The following is a 19,117-nucleotide window of genomic DNA, read 5'->3' as shown; positions in this document are numbered from 1 at the left end:
GCTCCCAGTAGTGGCTGGAGCCCCAGGCCCTTTAAATTGCCTCCAGAGCCCCGCTGCCAGAGCCCCGCTGGGGTAGCGGCTGCGGGGCTTCGGCAGCTATATAGAGGGCCCAGGGTTCCCCTGCTTCTACTGCCCCGGACCTTTAAACAGCCACCCGAGCCCTGGGCTGCTGCTGCTACCCCGGTGGGGGAGGGGAGGGGAGAGGGCACTTACCTTACAGGGTGGGCTGGGGCTGGCTCTGACCCCCTCAGCCCCACCCCTTCTGCCATAGGCCCCGCCCCTTCCAGGGACCAGAGCCGGCCCCAGCGTATGGGTAAGTCACTCGACTTACTTTCACCCCTGCTCTGAGCCAACAGGGCGAAGCACCTGCAAAAAAAAGCCGATGTGACTCTAGGCTGTATCAGGCGAGGGCTTTCCAGTAGAGAGAGAGAAGTGTTAACCTGATAGCACACGGCCCTGGTGAGGCCTCATCTGGACTACTGGGTGCAGCTCTGATCACCCATGTTCAGGAAAGATGCATTCATACTGGAACAAGTGCAGATAAGATCTACTGGGATGATCAGGGGAAATGGAGGGCTGATCTTGTGAGTGGAGTTTGGTTCAGCAAACAGAAGGCTGCGCGGGGCTCTTACTGCTCTCTACATATACATCAGGGTTAAACATCAAGAGGGAGAAGCTCAAGGACAAAGTTGCAACAAGAACAAATGGGGATGAACTGGCCATGAACAAGCTGAGTCTGGAGATGAGAAGAAAGGTTCGATCTGTCAGAGGGAGAGGCTCTGGCATGCTGCCTCCCCAGAGGCATTGTGGGGCAAACAACTGAATCTGTCTTAAGTGAGAGCTGGACAAATGAGGACTGTGGGGTTGCTTGTGATGGTGGCGGTCAATGCTCAGCAGCCCTGGGGTTCTTTCCAGTTATTGTCTTATGTTCCTAAAATCTTATGCTTCAGGGCTTCACCCTACAGGGGTCAGGAGGGATATTTTTAACTTCCTGATGCATTGGTAATTGTTCAGGGGGTTTCTTTTGTTTTGTTTCTTTTTAGTCTCCTTTCTCTGAAGCATCAGAGATGCTGATGGCTAGAGATGGGACACTGGATGGGGTGGGCTGGTGCTCTAAGGTGGTAAAGAGAATCCATTGTTTTAGATGCTTGGCTGGTGTGACTTGTTCTGATGGCCACATCTGGGGTTGGAAATGAAATTTCCCCACGTCAGATTAGCAGCAATTTGGGGACCATCCCCTGCAGCATTGAGCGTGGATCGCCTGCTAGGATAGTCTGGGTATATCTCACTGAATCAGTTCCCTGCCATCACAGGGGCTTCTGGCATGGGTTCACCTCAGTCCCTCATGTTCTCTGCCTGTGGCACACGATCATCTTGTCTCCTGTGGGCTGTAAGACTTCAGTCTCGTTTCAGTTGGGTTTAGGGTGCAGATGCTGGGGGTGTTGGTGGCCTGTGATCTAAAGGAGGTTCAGGCTGGATGATCTGGTCCCTTCTGGCCCTAAACTCCAGGATGCGGTGAGTCATTGCTGAGCTTTAAGGAGCATCTCTCTGGTGTGGAGCTCATGGGTTGGAACTCGCCATCGCAGGACAGAGCTGGATTAGAGGGTATCAGGCTTGAGGAAAGGGCTGCAGAGTTACATGGCTAATCAGAATATCCAGAATGACAATGGTATAAACCTAGAAACTGAACAGGAGTTTGGGATGGGGGATAAACCCCCCCCCCCCGCCCCTTCTAACTAATGGAGCTGAGGAATCTACATTCCTTGGGGCAGTTATCTATTGCAGAGTTTCTTGTACCTTCCTCTGAAGTGACTGGTCCGGTTCAGTGGGAGGCAGGATGCTGCCGGACGACGTGGGCCTTTGGGGGATCCAGCTGGCTGTTCCTCTAGTCCCGGTGGGCTCCACATTCTGCTAGCTACAGTCGCGGCTCCTGACCGAGAGCTCAGCATCTTGGTGTCAAGTCAGTGCCTCACAGCACAATAGCAGGGACAGTGTGAGCCTTCCCCTCCCCAGGCAGGGCTGGCTCCTAGAAGCCACGAAGGCGGGTGTGGAAGAGCTCTGTCGTGGGGAGAGGGAGGACAGGCACACCAGACGTGGAATACATACCTGCCACACAAGGCGATGAACACCCAGTATGTACTGGTCTGACTCTCCCCTGTGCAGCCCTCCCACACCGCCTAACAAGGGGATACTGAAATCATCTGGACAGGCACGTTCTCGGGGAGCAGTAGAGGACAGAGGGTCAGAGGGTCTAGACAGAGAGAGGCTCAGGGGACAAGGTGCAGTGTCCCAGTGAAGAGCTGAGGCCAAAACAGTGCCTGGGCTGGGAGGGTCTCTCTGCTGAACCTGTTCCAGGCAGCCAGCGCTGGCCATGGAACCGTTAGCTGCCAGGGTTTCTGAGCGTTCGCCACAGGGCGCGCAGACAGAGACATGCTTAGCGTCATCTTGGCCATGACCTGGTTACACAAACTTGATCCTTGCTGGGTAGCCCCAGCTCTCCCTTCGAGAGGTCCTGAGCTCTGGAACACTTCCCATGATTCTGTCTACATCCGGCTGGGGTCTAGGGGCCCCAGTGAGAATGCGGTAGCTTCCTGCCGGGGTTAAGCCTTTCTTGTGTAGATGGGACCGAGCCATAACTGTGCTCCGGAACTAGAGAGAGACAGGGTGGGGGAGGGGATATCATTTATTGGACCAACTTCTGTTGGTGAGAGAGACAAGCTTCCAAGCGGGGGATAGCTCAGTGGTCTGCGTATTGGCCTGCTAAACCCAGGGGATGTGAATTCAATCCTTGAGGGGGCCATTTAGGGATGTTGGGGATTGGTCCTGCTTTGAGCAGGGGGTTGGACTAGATGACCTCCTGAGGTCCCTTCCAACCCTGATAGTCTACGATGCAAGCCGCACAGAGCTCTTCTTCTGGTCTGGGAAAGGTCCTGCGAGCATCACAGCTGAATGCAGGGTGGAACAGATTGTTTAGCATAAGGAGTTAACACATATTGTAAGGCAGTGACTCTCAACCACTCCAGACTGTCCCCCCTTCAGGAGTCTGATTTGTCTTGCGTAGCCCCACATCTCACCTCACTTCAAAACGACTGGCTTGCAAAATGAGATGTAAAAATACAAAAGTGTCACAGCCACTTGTGCTGAAAAACTGACTTTCTCCTTGTTACCACAGAATTATCAAATAAATCAACGGGACTAGAAATCTTGTCCTTACATGTCAGTGTGTCGTGTATAGAGCTGTGTAAACAAGTTGTTGTCTATGAAATTTTCATTTTCTGACTTCGCTAGTGCTTTTTATGTAGCCTGTTGTAAAACTAGGCAAGTAGCTAGATGAGATGACGTATCCCTGGGAGACCGCTGCAAACCCTTGGGGGCACACATCCCCCTGACTGAGAACCAATGTTGTAAGGGGCCATTTGAGGCAGAGTGGCCTAACATCTCTGCAGTCACAGGTTAGTGAGGGGGTTACTGGTTTACAGAGTGTAGTAACAAGCCCTACATCCAGTGACGGTGTTGTGCAGGTTTCCGAGAGGTCATAGAATCATAGAATATCAGGGTTGGAAGGGACCTCAGGAGGTCATCTAGTCCAACCCCCTGCTCAAAGCAGGACCAATCCCCAATTAAATCATCCCAGCCAGGGCTTTCTCAAGCCTGACCTTAAAAACTTCTAAGGAAGGAGATTCTACCACCTCCCGAGGTAACGCATTCCAGTGTTTCACCACCCTCCTAGTGAAAAAGTTTTTCCTAATATCCAACCTAAACCTCCCCCACTGCAACTTGAGACCATTACTCCTTGTCCTGTCCTCTTCCACCACTGAGAATAGTCTAGAACCATCTGCTCTGGAACCACCTCTCAGGTAGTTGAAAGCAGCTATCAAATCCCCCCTCATTCTTCTCTTCTGCAGACTAAACAATCCCAGTTCCCTCAGCCTCTCCTCATAACTCATGTGTTCCAGACCCCTAATCATTTTTGTTGCCCTTCGCTGGACTCTCTCCAATTTATCCACATCCTTCTTGTAGTGTGGGGCCCAAAACTGGACACAGTACTCCAGATGAGGCCTCACCAATGTCGAATAGAGGGGAACGATCACGTCCCTCGATCTGCTCGCTATGCCCCTACTTATACATCCCAAAATGCCATTGGCCTTCTTGGCAACAAGGGCACACTGCTGACTCATATCCAGCTTCTCGTCCACTGTCACCCCTAGGTCCTTTTCCGCAGAACTGCTGCCGAGCCATTCGGTCCCTAGTCTGTAGCTGTGCATTGGGTTCTTCCGTCCTAAGTGCAGGACCCTGCATTTATCCTTATTGAACCTCATCAGATTTCTTTTGGCCCAATCCTCCAATTTGTCTAGGTCCCTCTGTATCCTATCCTTGCCTTCCAGCATACCTACCACTCCTCCTAGTTTAGTATCATCCGCAAATTTGCTGAGAGTGCAATCCACACCATCCTCCAGATCATTTATGAAGATATTGAACAAAACCGGCCCCAGGACCGACCCCTGGGGCACTCCACTTGACACCAGCTGCCAACTAGACATGGAGCCATTGATCACTACCCGTTGAGCCCGACAATCTAGCCAACTTTCTACCCACCTTATAGTGCATTCATCCAGCCCATACTTCCTTAACTTGCTGACAAGAATACTGTGGGAGACCGTGTCAAAAGCTTTGCTAAAGTCAAGAAACAATACATCCACTGCTTTCCCTTCATCCACAGAACCAGTAATCTCATCATAGAAGGCGATTAGATTAGTCAGGCATGACCTTCCCTTGGTGAATCCATGCAGATCCAGATACAGAGTGATCGCTTTGTGAAAAGTGTTTGCCCCCAAGTGATTGGGTGTTTTTGTCTTTTATCGTTTTCCTGTGTGAGTTCATTCAAGAGCAGAGTGATTGTCTGGTTTCAGCCACTCAGTTATTGCAGTGGATGAGGTACAGCACAGACTCATAGGGCTGGAAGGGACCTCGAGAGGCTGCGCTCAAGGTAGGACCGGACTCGTGTTGTGTAGGACCCAGGGAGCTTGAAAGGTGTATTGTGGGGGGTGTTGATCGTAGTTGCAGGCAGAGCTTTGTCTGCAGGTTTTGTAGCTGCTGTTCTGGCAGGGTCTGGGGCGTGGGTGCTCGTCTGTGGGGAGCCTGCTTCTGGTGAAGAGTTTGGAGAGGTTGGGGGTTGTTTGAAGGCCAGAAGTGGGGGGTCAGGAAAGATTTCTTTCTGGAGGGGTGTAGCTGTTTGGTGGTACCCCGTGTGGGGTACAGTCTAATGCTGTGAGAAGGGCCCAGCTCTGCTGTAATCACTCCTGAGCTGACTGAATCCAGCCAAATCAGCAAGAGAAGGCTGCCACCTCTGCCACCTTGAGCCAGCTAGTCCCACCCCAGAAGGAGACACAGAATGGTGGGGGTTCGCAGCAGATTTGTTCAGGGATGGCTGTTGAAACCAAAGGGCTCCTGCCTCAAGCCACTTTCCCATCTGGTGCTGGGGTTTCCAGCTGGGTGCAAACAGCAGCACCAGGGGAGAGTCCAGGTGTTCTAGACTTTCGGCCTAAAGGGCAGGAGTAGGTGGGAGAGGAAAGGACCCTGGGGATCATCATGTTGTCATGGTCCTGGCACCTTGGAGACAATGCAGCTGTAGCCGAAGGCTGCTGAAGGGGAATCTGAGACCCAAATGGGATTGGGGAGGCACTGCCTCCCATCTCTTCACGGTGCTGAAAATGATACTTTTATATTTACAGAATGGGGACAAGGGAGTCAGCCTAAAAGAGTGAGCGAGCAGAAGCCAGAGCAAAGGCAAATGGTCCTTCAAACCCGGGGTGGTGCAGGTAACTCCCCAAGCGACTCGTTCATGTAAGGACCAGCTCCGTACCACCAGCGTGCAGAGGTGACCTGACTTCTGTCTTTCTGCTCGTCAGATCAGGTCCGGGGGAGATTCTCTCCTGTGGTGGAGACACCATTTTATGACCTTTCTGGAGCCCTCGGAGGGCAGGAAATCAGAGCAAGCTCATTGCTGTAGTAAAAAGCATAGTTTATTTCAGTTTAAGGCAATCCAATACAAATCAGCTCACGTCGGACATTCGACACAAAATACAATAGTGTAAAGTCTAGAAAGGTCAACACCCATGCAAATAAAAAATCAAGTGAGTGGGAGAGAGGGGAAAGAGAAAGAGGGAAAGGAGCCAAACTTCCCTAGTAACATGCAGGGTGTTTGCTAATTCTCAGACCATGGAGACACCTCCTGTAGCTTGTAAAGAAAAGTCGGATTGGAGGATAGACTGAACAATAGCCCCCTTCCCGTGGAAACGTACACACCCAATCTTGGAAGACTCGTGTTCCTTCAGCAGCACTGGCTAGCCACCCTCACGGGCACAGGGTGTCTGCCTGATCTGAGAGCTGTGATTTCACAACCCGTGTCCATGCCTCCTGTGCACCGTCTGCTATCCATACTGACGCAGCGCAGGGTGGGAGGACAGCTCGGACATGCGGCACGTCACAGAACTGGGCACAGGACTGCACTGGCATGCATCACCCAATATCTACACTGGTACAGAACGGGGCATGGCACTGCAGGGTCTATGGTGCCCGCTAGCAACACATGGACGGTAACGCGTACAGAGCCGCCTGGCCAGGCACTGCCTGCTCTCCCCGCTCTCCACGCCGCCCTCTGAGTGCTCTTTGGGGCTTCTTAATTTGAGTGGCACTTGGACAAAGGACTGTTGCATGCTGCGGGTGCAAAGGGGGTTGTGGGTAGGTGACATAGCCATGACCCCGCCCCTGGCCTGGGACTATGGAGCTCAGTAAGTTCATGGTCAAAGATCCCCTCCATCAGGCAAGCGACTCCGAGGAGGCCAGGCACTCCCAGAGCAACAGAGCCACTTGCCAGCTTCAGCTTTTTCCCATTCACCCCCAAACCCCACGCTGAATTCTGGAGGCGACTGAGCAATGCTAGGGCATCACCCTTCTCCTCATCAGGCTGCGGGGGGGCATGAGCTGGGGGCTCTCCCCTCCTGGGTCAGGTTAAAGGTTTTGAGAGTTCCCCCTTCTCCCTCCCAGGTCTTGTGAGCTCCCCTAGCAGACCAGCCCCACACGTGACTTAGGCAGCTGAACACCTGTCTTGCCCTGGTTGGTGACACAAGCAGAGACAGGGGGCTCCCTGAACCCCGGACTTAGACACCAAACTCCAGGGGCTTAGCACACACCCCTCTCCTCAGCTTCTCCCGCGGGCTCAGGCAGCTCCCTGCCCAGCATGCTGGCAGTCTAAGTCCCAGTCTAAGGCCCCGATCTCTCCCCATTCATTGTAAAGGAGCCAGGGCACCTGAGCCAGGCATTGCGGATGTCCGGGGTGTTCCTGTGACTGTCTGGGGCTGTGACACTTGGCACTGCAAGGTTCGAAGTCCCTTTTGGGGAGCTGGGTCTAACTGCTGCTGGTGACATGTGCCCACTGGGATAGATGACTGGCTCCTTATGTCTCCTCCCACTCCAGTGCTATGCAGCTATACGCCTGGATTGGATCCTGTCCTTGTTCTTCATCTCATGCAGATGAGAGCGGTGTGATGGCGCTGCTGGACCCTGAGTGCTAACGCAGAGTTGCTGGGTTGTGTCTACCTTTAATTAGGGCTCCATTTCCCCCCTGGCCCTCTTGGGAGTTTGTATCCTGGAATCTGTGTCTCATGGCAGGAATCTCCTAAAATACACAAAGCACTTAGAGATCCATTCTGTTAATCAACCCCTGGGCCATTGCTAACTGTGGGGAGGGAGGGGAATCCACAGGGCAGTCACACAGGGCAATTACCTAGCCCGTTACCCGGCTACTGTTACACAAGGTATGGAGCTGGAGAATCAGGATATCCATGGTGTTTGATTATATAGAGGTCTCCTAGCCACCCCATTTCCATTAGATACAGGGCTTGTGCGTCAGCCTTGGTCTCACCAGGAGCCAGAAACATGTAACCAAACTTGTTTTTTAAAAAGGCAGCCCCACTGAGTGGCACCAAGGGCAGCAGAATGTCTAGGGACCGGCTGAGATGATCTCGCTGATGTTTTAGGGCTACATTCACCTGCTTTGCTCCCTAGCCTTGTTAGAGCTTTTCGTAGTGGCCAACATCCTGCAGCCCGCATTATAAAAAGTGGCAAAAGAAGGAGGGATGTTCAAACCGTACCAAAGTGTCACCCTGTCACCCTGGGAGTTACAGCAAAGGGACACGCTTTCACTTAGCCCCAGGAGCAGAATTTGTCAGGCTTTAATAGACGTCTAACTTGTGAGCTAGAGCGTCAGTCTACCATGGGTGATGAGGTTCTGCTTTAGTTTTGGTGCTGGGAGCAGCCACGAAATGCATATGTACTAAAGGTCAAACTAATGCTTCCTCCCCAAGCAGTTAGTGCATTTCGGTGACGCACGACAATGCGTCTTCAATGTCAAAAGGTCCAGAACGGTATGGGAAGGGCTCCCTGCACAGATCTAACACAGGGCTTAAAAAGTGTGATGTGGTTATAGGCAAAAGGCAAAAAAAAAAAGCCTTGTGTGGATCTTTGCCAAATTGGATTGATAGGAGATGGAGCGTTAGTAACTCAGAACAATGGTGCAGCCAGAACAACAGCAGAGAAAACAACACAGATACCTGATGTCTGAAGCCAACCTAAAGTCTGCCAAACTGATATATTAGCCAAGCCAGCAAACAGCAAGGAGATGAGGAGACATGTCAGCAGACTGGAGACAGCAGGTAGACTGTACGCGGGCTATAAAATACTCAAAATCGTTTGGAAAGGGGAGGAGTAGAAAGAGGCTGGGGGACTTGGCAGAACAGCTGATCTGCTGAGAACCCCGAGGGAAACAGGTGACGTGGAACTCCCCTCCACTGTCTGCTGGGGTGACAGCTCACATAACCCATCCCCCTCTTTTCCCTCCATCCCCCCCAGAGAGGAAGCGTGTCAGCCGCTGTGCTTGTCCTTTTAAAAACTTCCCCTGCCCCGCCCTGCACGTCCTTTGTGTCTAGTCCCACAAATCCTTCCACTGACACTCAACAGCTTCACTGTCCATTTGCCTACAGCCACGTGTGGAGAAACAGTCCGTGGAGGAATCTCATTGGAAGCTCTGGCTGCCTTGGTATCCAGCTAGAGAGAGAGCAAACAGCGGACACAAGAGGCCTTGGGTTTTTTTCCCTCGCTCCTCTTCCCTCCTGCTCATCAGATCTGTGTCTGAAGGGTCGGGCAGGTCGGGGTGTATGCAGGGGGCGCTGGGTTGGGCTTGATGCCACGTCCCTTCATGTAAGAAATGAACTGGTCCGGGATCTCAGCCAGGACATCTTTGGCCAAGCGGGCCATGCTCAGGACGTGGTTCCCTGTGCGGTCGATGTAATCCCGGAACGGAACAAACTGGGAGAGAAGGAAAGCGTGTCAGACATACGAAGAGTGGAGAGATTTTCAAATGGAGATGGGGGACACTGCTCCTATGCAGACCGTCAGCAACACATCGGATGTGGGGGGCCAGATGGCCTACCTGGTCTTCTTAGGGCTGTCCTATGTTTCCACCAGCCAGCCTGCTTTGCACATGTCCTATGGAAGTGTAGCGGGTTGATGGCTACAGTGTGGTGTGACGTTAGAGCCACACTGGATGAGTGGATTTGATGGTTTTGGAAAGGAAAGATTATGAGAAGGGGGAGCCAGGAAGCATTAGTTCTAGCATGTACAGATTAGAGAAGCACACTGAGGCCTGGTTTGGAAATGAGGGTCTAGGGGTTTTTTCCTCTCCAAGCCAATACGTAGCTGAAACATAGGGGTTTTTTTGGTTTTTTTTTTTTTTTTTTTTGGTGCTTGATAATTGTTTCACCCTTCTCTAGAGAAATATGGAGAACCCCTTCCCAAGGGGAACATCCAGCGTCAGGGCCAACCGACCGGCCTGAGGGGACCAACGGGACATGGGCTGCTATCACTGTGGCCAGAGAGGCCACATACGGACCCAATGCCCCAGGCTCAGGGACAGACTGAGCAGACCGAACCCGCACAGGGTTAACTGGGTAGGGACCCAGCCAGAGGAGGGGCAGGCTTCCCAGGCAAGGGGGGCTGGCTGAAATCCTTCCCCAGTCATCTCATATTATCGACGGCCAAGGCAGGCTGTGTGAAGTGCGCCAACCACGTGTCTGATCTCAAACACTGTCATGGTTCAGAAAACTCCTGCTGCCCTTGAACAGGCCTGCCCTTGGAATGGGAAACCTGAGCCTGCCTGAACCCGGGGCCCGCTGGGGAGGCAGGGAAGGCTCCGGGATGGTTTTTGACATGAGGGGAAGGAAAGCGCTGAGCTAGGAAAGTGTTGCAAATTTTACCTGGACAATGTCTCGCTCAGCGATCTTCCCTCGCGACGAGATTCTGATGTCATCGCCGTCCAGCTCCACCATGGCTGCGATGGGGGAGGGGAGAGCAGAAGGGCAGTCAGTGCAGTGCAAGCAGTGACATGCTGGGAAGGAACCCCAGGGTATTTCAGTAGAGACGAGGCCTAGACTGGGGCTGATGAATATATTTACCAATGATGAACAGTGCTGACTGAGCTAGGGGAATGGGCAGTACAGTGGCAGAGGGCATTTAAAAAAGAGTTAGGGTGTTTAAAGCATGAGAGAAAATAATGTTATAATGCCCTTAAACAAGGCAATGGGACACACTCATCGGGGATATTATATCCAGTTCTGGCCACCCCATCTCCAACAATGATCCAACAGAAAGAGAAGGGGTTCTGAAACGGATGGTGAAACGATTAGAGGCTGGAAAAGGCTATTGCATGAGGAGAGGCTGAAAAGATGTGGACTGTGTCCTTTAAAGAGGAGATGTATAAAAAGGACATGATTAGGAAAGAAATAATAAATAATAATGATACCAAATAATAAATCATATAGAGAAGGTAAATCAGGAGCTCCCGTTTACCCTCTCTCAAAATACAGAGCAAGGGGATATTCAAATAGCTGGATAGGAAGCATATTTTAAACGGATAAACAGAAATGTTTTTCCAACACAACATCCAATCAACCTATGGAACTCAATGCCACAAGATATCTTTGTGGCCATGAGTTTAGAAGACTACAAAAAAGGATCATCGCTTCTAGGTGTAATTAGAACATCAGCAGTTACATTGAATAAGATTGAACAAGGCTCTGCTGTACCCTGCAGGGAGTGGGACCTAAATTCTGTGGCAAACCCCCTGGATTCTACCACAGAAATTCTATACATGCTGCAGCAGCTTCAGCTACATTTTAAAAAAGTGATTTAATAAAAGTTTTTATTAAATGAAATATTACAATGAGCAAAGCAACCAGCACAGCAGCCTCTGTGTTATTTATTTTGGGGTTGTGGGATAAGCAAATTAGATGTATGTTTCTGATAAAATGGTCAACAAAGAAACAGATAATGATGACACTGTCATTGTCATCGTTAAGTTTCAGAGTTAACATACAACTGAGCTGAAAAGCGGGCAGGTCACACCTCTCAGAGCTATTTTTTCAAAAGTGAAAGAGGAGCAAAACTACTAAATTTCTGCTTAACCAACAACCTGCTCTAACGAACATGCCATTTAAAAAAAGAAAGCCTCTGAGGAAGTGGACATGGATATCAGCTGATGGGCAAACGAAGAACATGACAGACTTTGTACTTGGGAGTCGCAGACGGAAATCAAGTGCGTTGTCATGAGCGTTGTTTGCAGCTGATATCAGACCAGATCTGATCAGAGGTTAGTGCTGGCATCAATGAGATTGAGGCAGACAGCAAAAGTGCCAAGAACTAAGATCTATGACATGGACAAATTAAAAGAACCAGATATCAGGAAATAATACAACAAAGCTTAGCAGAAGAATACCACATCTCTGGTGAAAGAAGAACTAGACATGGAAGTGACATGGAACAGTGTAAAAAAATGGGGTTATAAGAATCATAGAATCATAGAATATCAGGGTTGGAAGGGACCTCAGGAGGTCATCTAGTCCAACCCTCTGCTCAAAGCAGGACCATTCCCCAATTAAATCATCCCAGCCAGGGCTTTGTCAAGCCTGACCTTAAAAACTTCTAAGGAAGGAGATTCTACCACCTCCCTAGGTAACGCATTCCAGTGTTTCACCACTGAACGGCTGAACAAGTGTTGGCTACAAGGCCAAACCAAAGCAAGTGAGGTGGATAACAGATGAAGTGCTGCAGCCGAGAGACAAGCACAGGAAACGGAAATAAAAAGGAGGACAAAAGTCGAAGAGCCGAGTACAACAGACTGGCAGAGAGCTGAAACAAAAAGCAAAGGAATGACCTGAGAACCACACAATGTAAAGGTGTAGAAGAATATGTGACATGGGTTGTAGCATAAGATAAAAGAACTGAGTGGGACCTAGGAGCTGAAGATGTTGGCGGTGAAAGACAAACACAAACAAATAACTGAGGATGAACAAGCAACGAATGAGTGAGAGATGGAATATTTTGAAGAGCTCTACAATGTGTAGATGGTGACAGTAGATGAAATGGTCCTGGAGAAGCTTCCCAGCACAAATGAGGGAGAGCAGATGTCAGAATTCTTAGAAGAAGTAGTAAAGATCTCAGGAGAAAGTTGGAATAAGAAAAAGGCACTGGGAAGTGACAGTCCTTGCTTACAGACAGCCCCCCAACCTGAAGCAAATACTCACCAGCAACCACACACCACACAACAAAAACACTAATCCAGGAACCTAACCTTGCAACAAAGCCCGTTGCCAACTGTGTCCACATATCTATTCAGGGGATACCATCATAGGGCCTAATCACATCAGCCACACTATCAGAGGCTCGTTCACCTGCACATCTACCAATGTGATATATGCCATCATGTGCCAGCAATGCCCCTCAGCCATGTACATTGGCCAAACCGGACAGTCTCTACATAAAAGAATAAATGGACACAAATCAGACATCAGGAATTATAACATTCATAAACCAGTCGGAGAACACTTCAATCTCTTTGGTCACTCGATTACAGACCTAAAAGTGGCAATTCTTCAACAAAAAAACTTCAGAAACAGACTCCAACGAGAGACTGCTGAATTGGAATTAATTTGCAAACTGGATACAATTAACTTAGGCTTGAATAAAGACTGGGAGTGGATGGGTCATTACACAAAGTAAAAATATTTCCCCATGTTTATTTCCCTCACCCTCTCCCCCGCTGTTCCTCAGAAGTTCTTGTCAACTGCTGGAAATGGCCCACCTTGATTATCACTACAAAAGGTTCCCTCCCTCCCCCCCGCCCCCGGCTCTGCTGCTAGTAATAGCTCACCTTACCTGATCACTCTCCTTACAGTGTGTATGGTAACACCCATTGTTTCATGTTCTCTGTGTATATAAATCTCCCCCCTGTATTTTCCACTGAATGCATCTGATGAAGTTAGCTGTAGCTCATGAAACCTCATGCTCAGATAAATTTGTTAGTCTCTAAGGTGCCACTAGTCCTCCTTTTCTGTTTACGGATACAGACTAACACAGCTGCTACTCTGAAACCTGTAACCCCAAAGCTGCTGCAAGTAGGAATACAAGGTCAAGGCAATGCACAAGCTGTTCAACAAGATTTACCAAGAAGAGCAAGTGCCGTGTGAATGGGGGAAAGTAATAACAGTACCAACCTACAGACAAGGATATACGAGTAAGTGCAAGAACTACCGAGGAATCGGCTTATTGAGGGTGCTGGAAAAGCATCACCAAGCTGTTGTAGAGGAGAAGGAAAAGGTACATGGAAGCAGCACTGGCAGGATATTAGACTAGAATGAAGTACCATAGATCAGCTATTTGTGATATGGCAGAAACTGGAGAAGTCCATGGAACACAAGTGCACCTGTTACCGTATAGACTTCAAACAGGCTTTTGATAGCATTTGGCAGAAAGGTTTCTGGAAAGTTACGAGAATGTATGGCATCTCCAAAAAACTGATCAAGCTGATAGAAAACATCTACAGCAAGTCAATGAGTGCAGTGAAAGTAGACAAGAAGTTGATGGAATGGTTCAGGATGACCATCGGAGTGAGTCAAGGATGCGCGCTATCACCCGATTTGTTCAACTTGGTACTGGAAGCAGTAATGACTGGAGCACCAAGAGATGAAACGGAAGGAGTCATATTATGTGGTAGGACAGTGCATAGCCTTAAATTCACAGACAATATTGACCTCACAGCATTGACCAAGGCAGATTTACAGATTATAACTCACCAGGTAGCCTGGGAAAGCATTCAGATTGAATACCAGCATGGGAAGACAAAAATGGCAGCAATTGGGAGACAAGAGGAAAAGGTAAAGATCAAACTCGGAGATTAAGAACTAGAATAGATGGGAAAATGTGCATACCTTGGAGAACTGGAAGAGGACATCAAAAGAAGAATCAGACTAGCCACTACTGTCTTCAGAAACTTCTGCCAGATCTGGAAGGCTAATGCCATTTCGATAAAACCAAAAATCAGTGTATATGATACAGCTGTCATGCCAACATGGCTGCACAAGTCACAATGTTGGAGGATGAGGAAAATCGATGAACGAAAGACTTTGACTGCAGAGATGAAGTGGCTGAGGGGAATACTGTGAATTCAAGACTGCAGAAAATAAAAAATGAAGAGATAAGAAAAAGGCAAATGAAGAGGGCAAGAAATACTGCTGTTTCCGAAGCTTCAAGAAAGACGACTGTAATGGTTTGGACATGTGTCAAGAATGGACCTGGAAGGATACCATACATGGTGATCGTATCAGAGTGCAAGGAACTAGAAATAGAGGAAAACCAAGGATGCACAGGATAGACATAGTGAAGAATGACATAGAACGGAAAGGGTTAAAGATGAATGAAGCTGATACAAGACAGAAAGGGGGGGACAGTCTTTGTTCAGCGAGCCTCATCATCACTGTGGAGCTAACAGCTGGGAACCAAACAAGAAGAGCTATTGTTTCAAGCTGGCAGGTTTCAGAGTAGCAGCCGTGTTAGCCTGTATTCGCAAAAAGAAAAAGAGTATTTGTGGCACCTTAGAGACTAACCAATTTATTTGAGCATAAGCTTTTGTGAGCTACAGCTCACTTCATGTGATGCATCCGATGAAGTGAGCTGCAGCTCACGAAAGCTCATGCTCAAATAAATTGGTTAGTCTCTAAGGTGCCACAAGTACTCCTTTTCTTGTTTCAAGCTGCAGAGTCAGGAGCTCAGCAGTGGTTTGCACTCACGTTTTTTCTTTTGTTAAAAAATTCCTTATTCATTTTTCTAACTAATGGAGCAACAAATAAAAATGCAAGGAACACAACTCTTAAATAAATACAGCAATCGATAGTACTGTCCTTAGAACAGAGGAATGCAAACATACTAGTGTACTGCTTTATGCATTTAGCTACTGTTTTCTTTTCAAATTTCAACACGGGGAAGGGTCAGTGCATAATCACAGGACAAGTGGATAGTAGTCACAAATGTGACTGCAAACATAATGACAGCACGTATGAGACATGTTATATCACAGCTGCATTACTGCAACTATGTGACACCAAATTTGGGTGCATTTGTCTCCATTTTGTTGCTGATACACAGACATTTGTTCCTCATGGCTGTGCTTTCAACCTTTCGGAGTAAATTGGAGGACTGGTGGAATTCTTTTTCTGAGTATATTTTGCTGCTAATTAGACACATTGTCAAGGTTCCTTCCCCACTCTGAACTCTAGGGTACAGATGTGAGGACCTGCATGAAAACCTCCTAAGCTTATTTTTACCAGCTTAGGTTAAAACTTCCCCAAGGCACAAACTATTTTACCTTTTGCCCTTGGACTTTATCGCTGCCACCACCAAACGTCTAACAAGTATATAATTGGGAAAGAGCCCGTTTGGAAACATCTTTCCCCCCAAATCTTCCCAAACGTTACACCCCCTTTCCTGGGGAAGGCTTGATAAAAATCCTCACCAATTTGCATAGGTGAACAAACCCTTGGATCTTAAGAACCCAAACCCTTGGATCTTAAGAACAATGAAAAAGCAATCAGGTTCTTAAAAGAAGAATTTTAATGGAAGAAAAAGTAAAAAGAATCACCTCTGTAAAATCAGGATGGTAAATACCTTACAGGGTAATTAGATTCAAAACATAGAGAATCCCTCTAGGCAAAACCTGAAGTTACAAAAAGACACAAAAACAGGAATATCCATTCCATTCAGCACAGCTTATTTTCTCAGCCATTTAAAGGAATCAGAATCTAACCCATATCTAGCTAGACTATTTACTAAGTTCGAAGACTGCATTCCTGTTCTGTCCCCGGCAAAAACATCACACAGCCAGAGAGAGGGGCTTTGTTTTTCCCTCCCCCCAGTTTTTGAAAGTATCTTGTCTCCTCATTGGTCATTTTGGTCAGGTGCCAGTGAGGTTATCCTAGCTTCTTTACCCTTTACAGGTGAGAGGATCTTTCCTCTGGCCAGGAGGGATTTTAAAGGGGTTTACCCTTCCCTTTATATTTATGACACACGTCCTTATGCTTTTTATTGTTCACTGAATGATTGAGTTCATCTGTTAATTTCAGTGTATGAACTTTTGGCAAGGGGAAGAGTTCTGTATTTAAAACTAGGGAAAGACCTTGGCATATAATACTCCTGCATTTTTGTGATTTGGGGTAGTTTAGCTGAGGCCTGGTAGCATTTCCAGTGTTGTGGCTAGCTCAGCCTGCTTTATATAAAGGCTGTGCTTTCCAGGCAAATCCATTAAACAGATTGTTCTGGAAAAATCATAGAGATAATTAACTGAATATCATTTTGATGTTCTGCCATATTTCCTACCAATCCCTTTAGCTACCTACATAGCTTTTTCCTCTCCTATTAGTCAGTATGGCATACAGTGAAGCCTGGTATATATTGTTTGCAAGACATTCTTTATTATTGACCTTCTTAACAAAATCTTCTAATGGCAACATTAGCTTATTAGTTTATTATTTCTAATGGCCACATTAGTTTATATTTCCATGTATTGCCTAATGGTTGTATAACTGATAGCAGGAATCTATAGAAAGTGGCATGTGATATATTTTGCATAAGAAATTGAAGAAATCCAATTTTTTAGTTGAAATTAAATCTCAAACTTTTTTGCAAAAAGAACAGGAGTACTTGTGGCACCTTAAAGACTAACAAATTTATTTAAGCATAAGCTTTCATGAGCTACAGCTCACTTCATCTGTATGCCTCCGATGAAGTGAGCTGTAGCTCACGAAAGCTTATGCTCAAATAAATTTGTTAGTCTCTAAGCTGCCACAAGTCCTCCTGTTCTTTTTGCGGATACGGACTAACACGGCTGCTACTCTGAAACTTTATTTGGTTTTCTAGACACACATTTTTACTGTGAAGTTAACCTTCCAACCCACAAAGGGTTTAACATTGAACACAACTCTGGGTTGATGAACATTTTAATTTATTGGACTATATCCCAGGCTGTAAACACATCACTCCAAGATTGAAATGATATCTTTCTGTGAATTAAAATAGAAGTACCCCAATGTTTGGAGCTCAGTCAGCCTAGCCAGGTTATACAGTAGTTATGCAAAGTATATGTTGCAAATGTTCTAATTATTGTTCCATGAAATACTAGATTTATGAAAGTTCTGTGTAGTTGGGAAACCATTCTAACTTTGATCGCTCTCTGAGACCACTGAATCTAGATGGTCTTGATATAAATCCTCATGCGTCACAGCATAAGTCAACCTCGAACTGAGAAGCGTTAGGAAACAAACTCCCCTAAGGACAGGTTATTCCATTACTTCTGATGCAGTGCTGGCTACTGTCAGAGACAGGAACCTGAACTAGACAGACTCTGTTCTGATCCATTATGGAGGTGCTATGGTCCTGCGCCGGGTGATGCGCCCTGACACGAGACTACTCTACATTTTGGGGTATCCTCACTGACGGGAGCAGCTGCTGGCTCCCAGCACTGCCCGTGAGAGCAGTTCCGGTGCAGAGCCAATAGTTGGGAGGGAAGGGGAGCAACAGACCAGTTGTGGCCTGACCCCAGATGAGGAACATCCACACTAACAGGCAAGCTGGGTGGAGATGTCCCATTCCCGCCCACCACCATCTGCTGAACGTGCAGTAGCCAGGCTCAGTACAACCTCACAGTTGCTGCCACTGTCCTTTTTGCCTCTCCCCTAGGCAACAGCAACAATCAGTGCAGACAGCACCGCCCCCAGTAACTGGTGCTGTATCTTTATCTTATCATTAAGCTGTTGTCTAGTCTGTCGTGATGTCGATCTGAGCTGGGGGGCAGCGGGGATCCTTAGCAGGAAGTTCAGCCCTACCTGTGTGTGCTGGAGCTGGTACTTGGGATGACCCCATAAATCACTGTGATTCGACAAGCAGGTGCTACCATACTGGCAGGAGCAGCAAGATGGCAAAAGCACTTTTGCCCGAGAAGAAATGTCCTGGTCGTGCAGACGAGGCCAGAATCTGCGAGCCCGTGACAGACTGAGCAGCTGCTCTCTGTGAATGAGTGGGTTGATGAGAAAGCAGCACAATGCCTAGCAGTGTTTGTGGCTGGGGATGGCAAAGCACTTTACCAGCAGCTTCCCCGTGCAGAACTTCCTAACCTGCTGGTGCAGGAAGATACCAGACTGGATTCTGGACCTGATTACACCTAGAGCTACAAATTTGGAAGCAGATATTGGGGTTTTCTTAAAGGTAGCAGCTGTTAATTCCCACCCCGAAGGTAAGGTGACCAGACAGCAAATGTGAAAAATTGGGACGGGGGTGGGGCGTAATAGAAGCCTGTATGAGAAAAAGACCCCAGAATGGGGACTGTCCCTATAAAATCGGGACGTCTGGTCACCCTACCCGAAGATGACTCCTTTGCAGCTCTTCAAGGGCTAGGGAAGTGGCAAAAACATGGGAGGAATCCCAGATGCAAGCTATTCGCAGGCATCCCATCGGTGCAATGAGAGAAACAGTTTCCTGAGTGGACCCCGGCCAGATGACATTTTCAGGTGATGTGGTGGCAAAGGCCATTGGAGGTGGAATTGCCCAAGCAAAGGGAAGCCAAACCCAGGGAAACAAGTAGCTGATGTAAAGAGTCACCTCTTACTATGTGTCTGGGGGCATTGATGGCTGGAAAATCACAATGCTGCTGGACCCAGGATCTGAAATAAGTCTGATC

The 19,117-nt window shown here is 48.0% G+C and overlaps 1 protein-coding gene across 3 annotated transcripts in view; it reads right to left on the bottom strand.

Annotated features, from left to right (window-relative positions):
* Positions 1-6,005: 6,005 nt before the first annotated feature.
* The window catches only part of CPNE5 (copine 5), a 214,894-nt gene continuing 201,782 nt past the window's right edge, over positions 6,006-19,117 (bottom strand). For all 3 annotated transcript variants that reach the window (XM_048826649.2, XM_048826648.2, XM_048826651.2), the window contains 2 exons: positions 10,314-10,387; positions 6,006-9,366 (listed from right to left, as the gene is read on the bottom strand). In XM_048826649.2, the coding sequence (XP_048682606.1) occupies positions 9,178-9,366; positions 10,314-10,387 (263 nt within the window). In that variant the 3' untranslated portion in view covers positions 6,006-9,177. The remainder of the gene's footprint in view (positions 9,367-10,313; positions 10,388-19,117) is intronic.

This window comes from Caretta caretta, chromosome 21 (genome assembly GCF_965140235.1).
Source record: "Caretta caretta isolate rCarCar2 chromosome 21, rCarCar1.hap1, whole genome shotgun sequence".
Lineage (NCBI taxonomy): Eukaryota > Metazoa > Chordata > Testudines > Cheloniidae > Caretta > Caretta caretta.
Note: the sequence above shows the minus strand (reverse complement) of the source record. Positions and strands in the feature narration are given on the sequence as shown.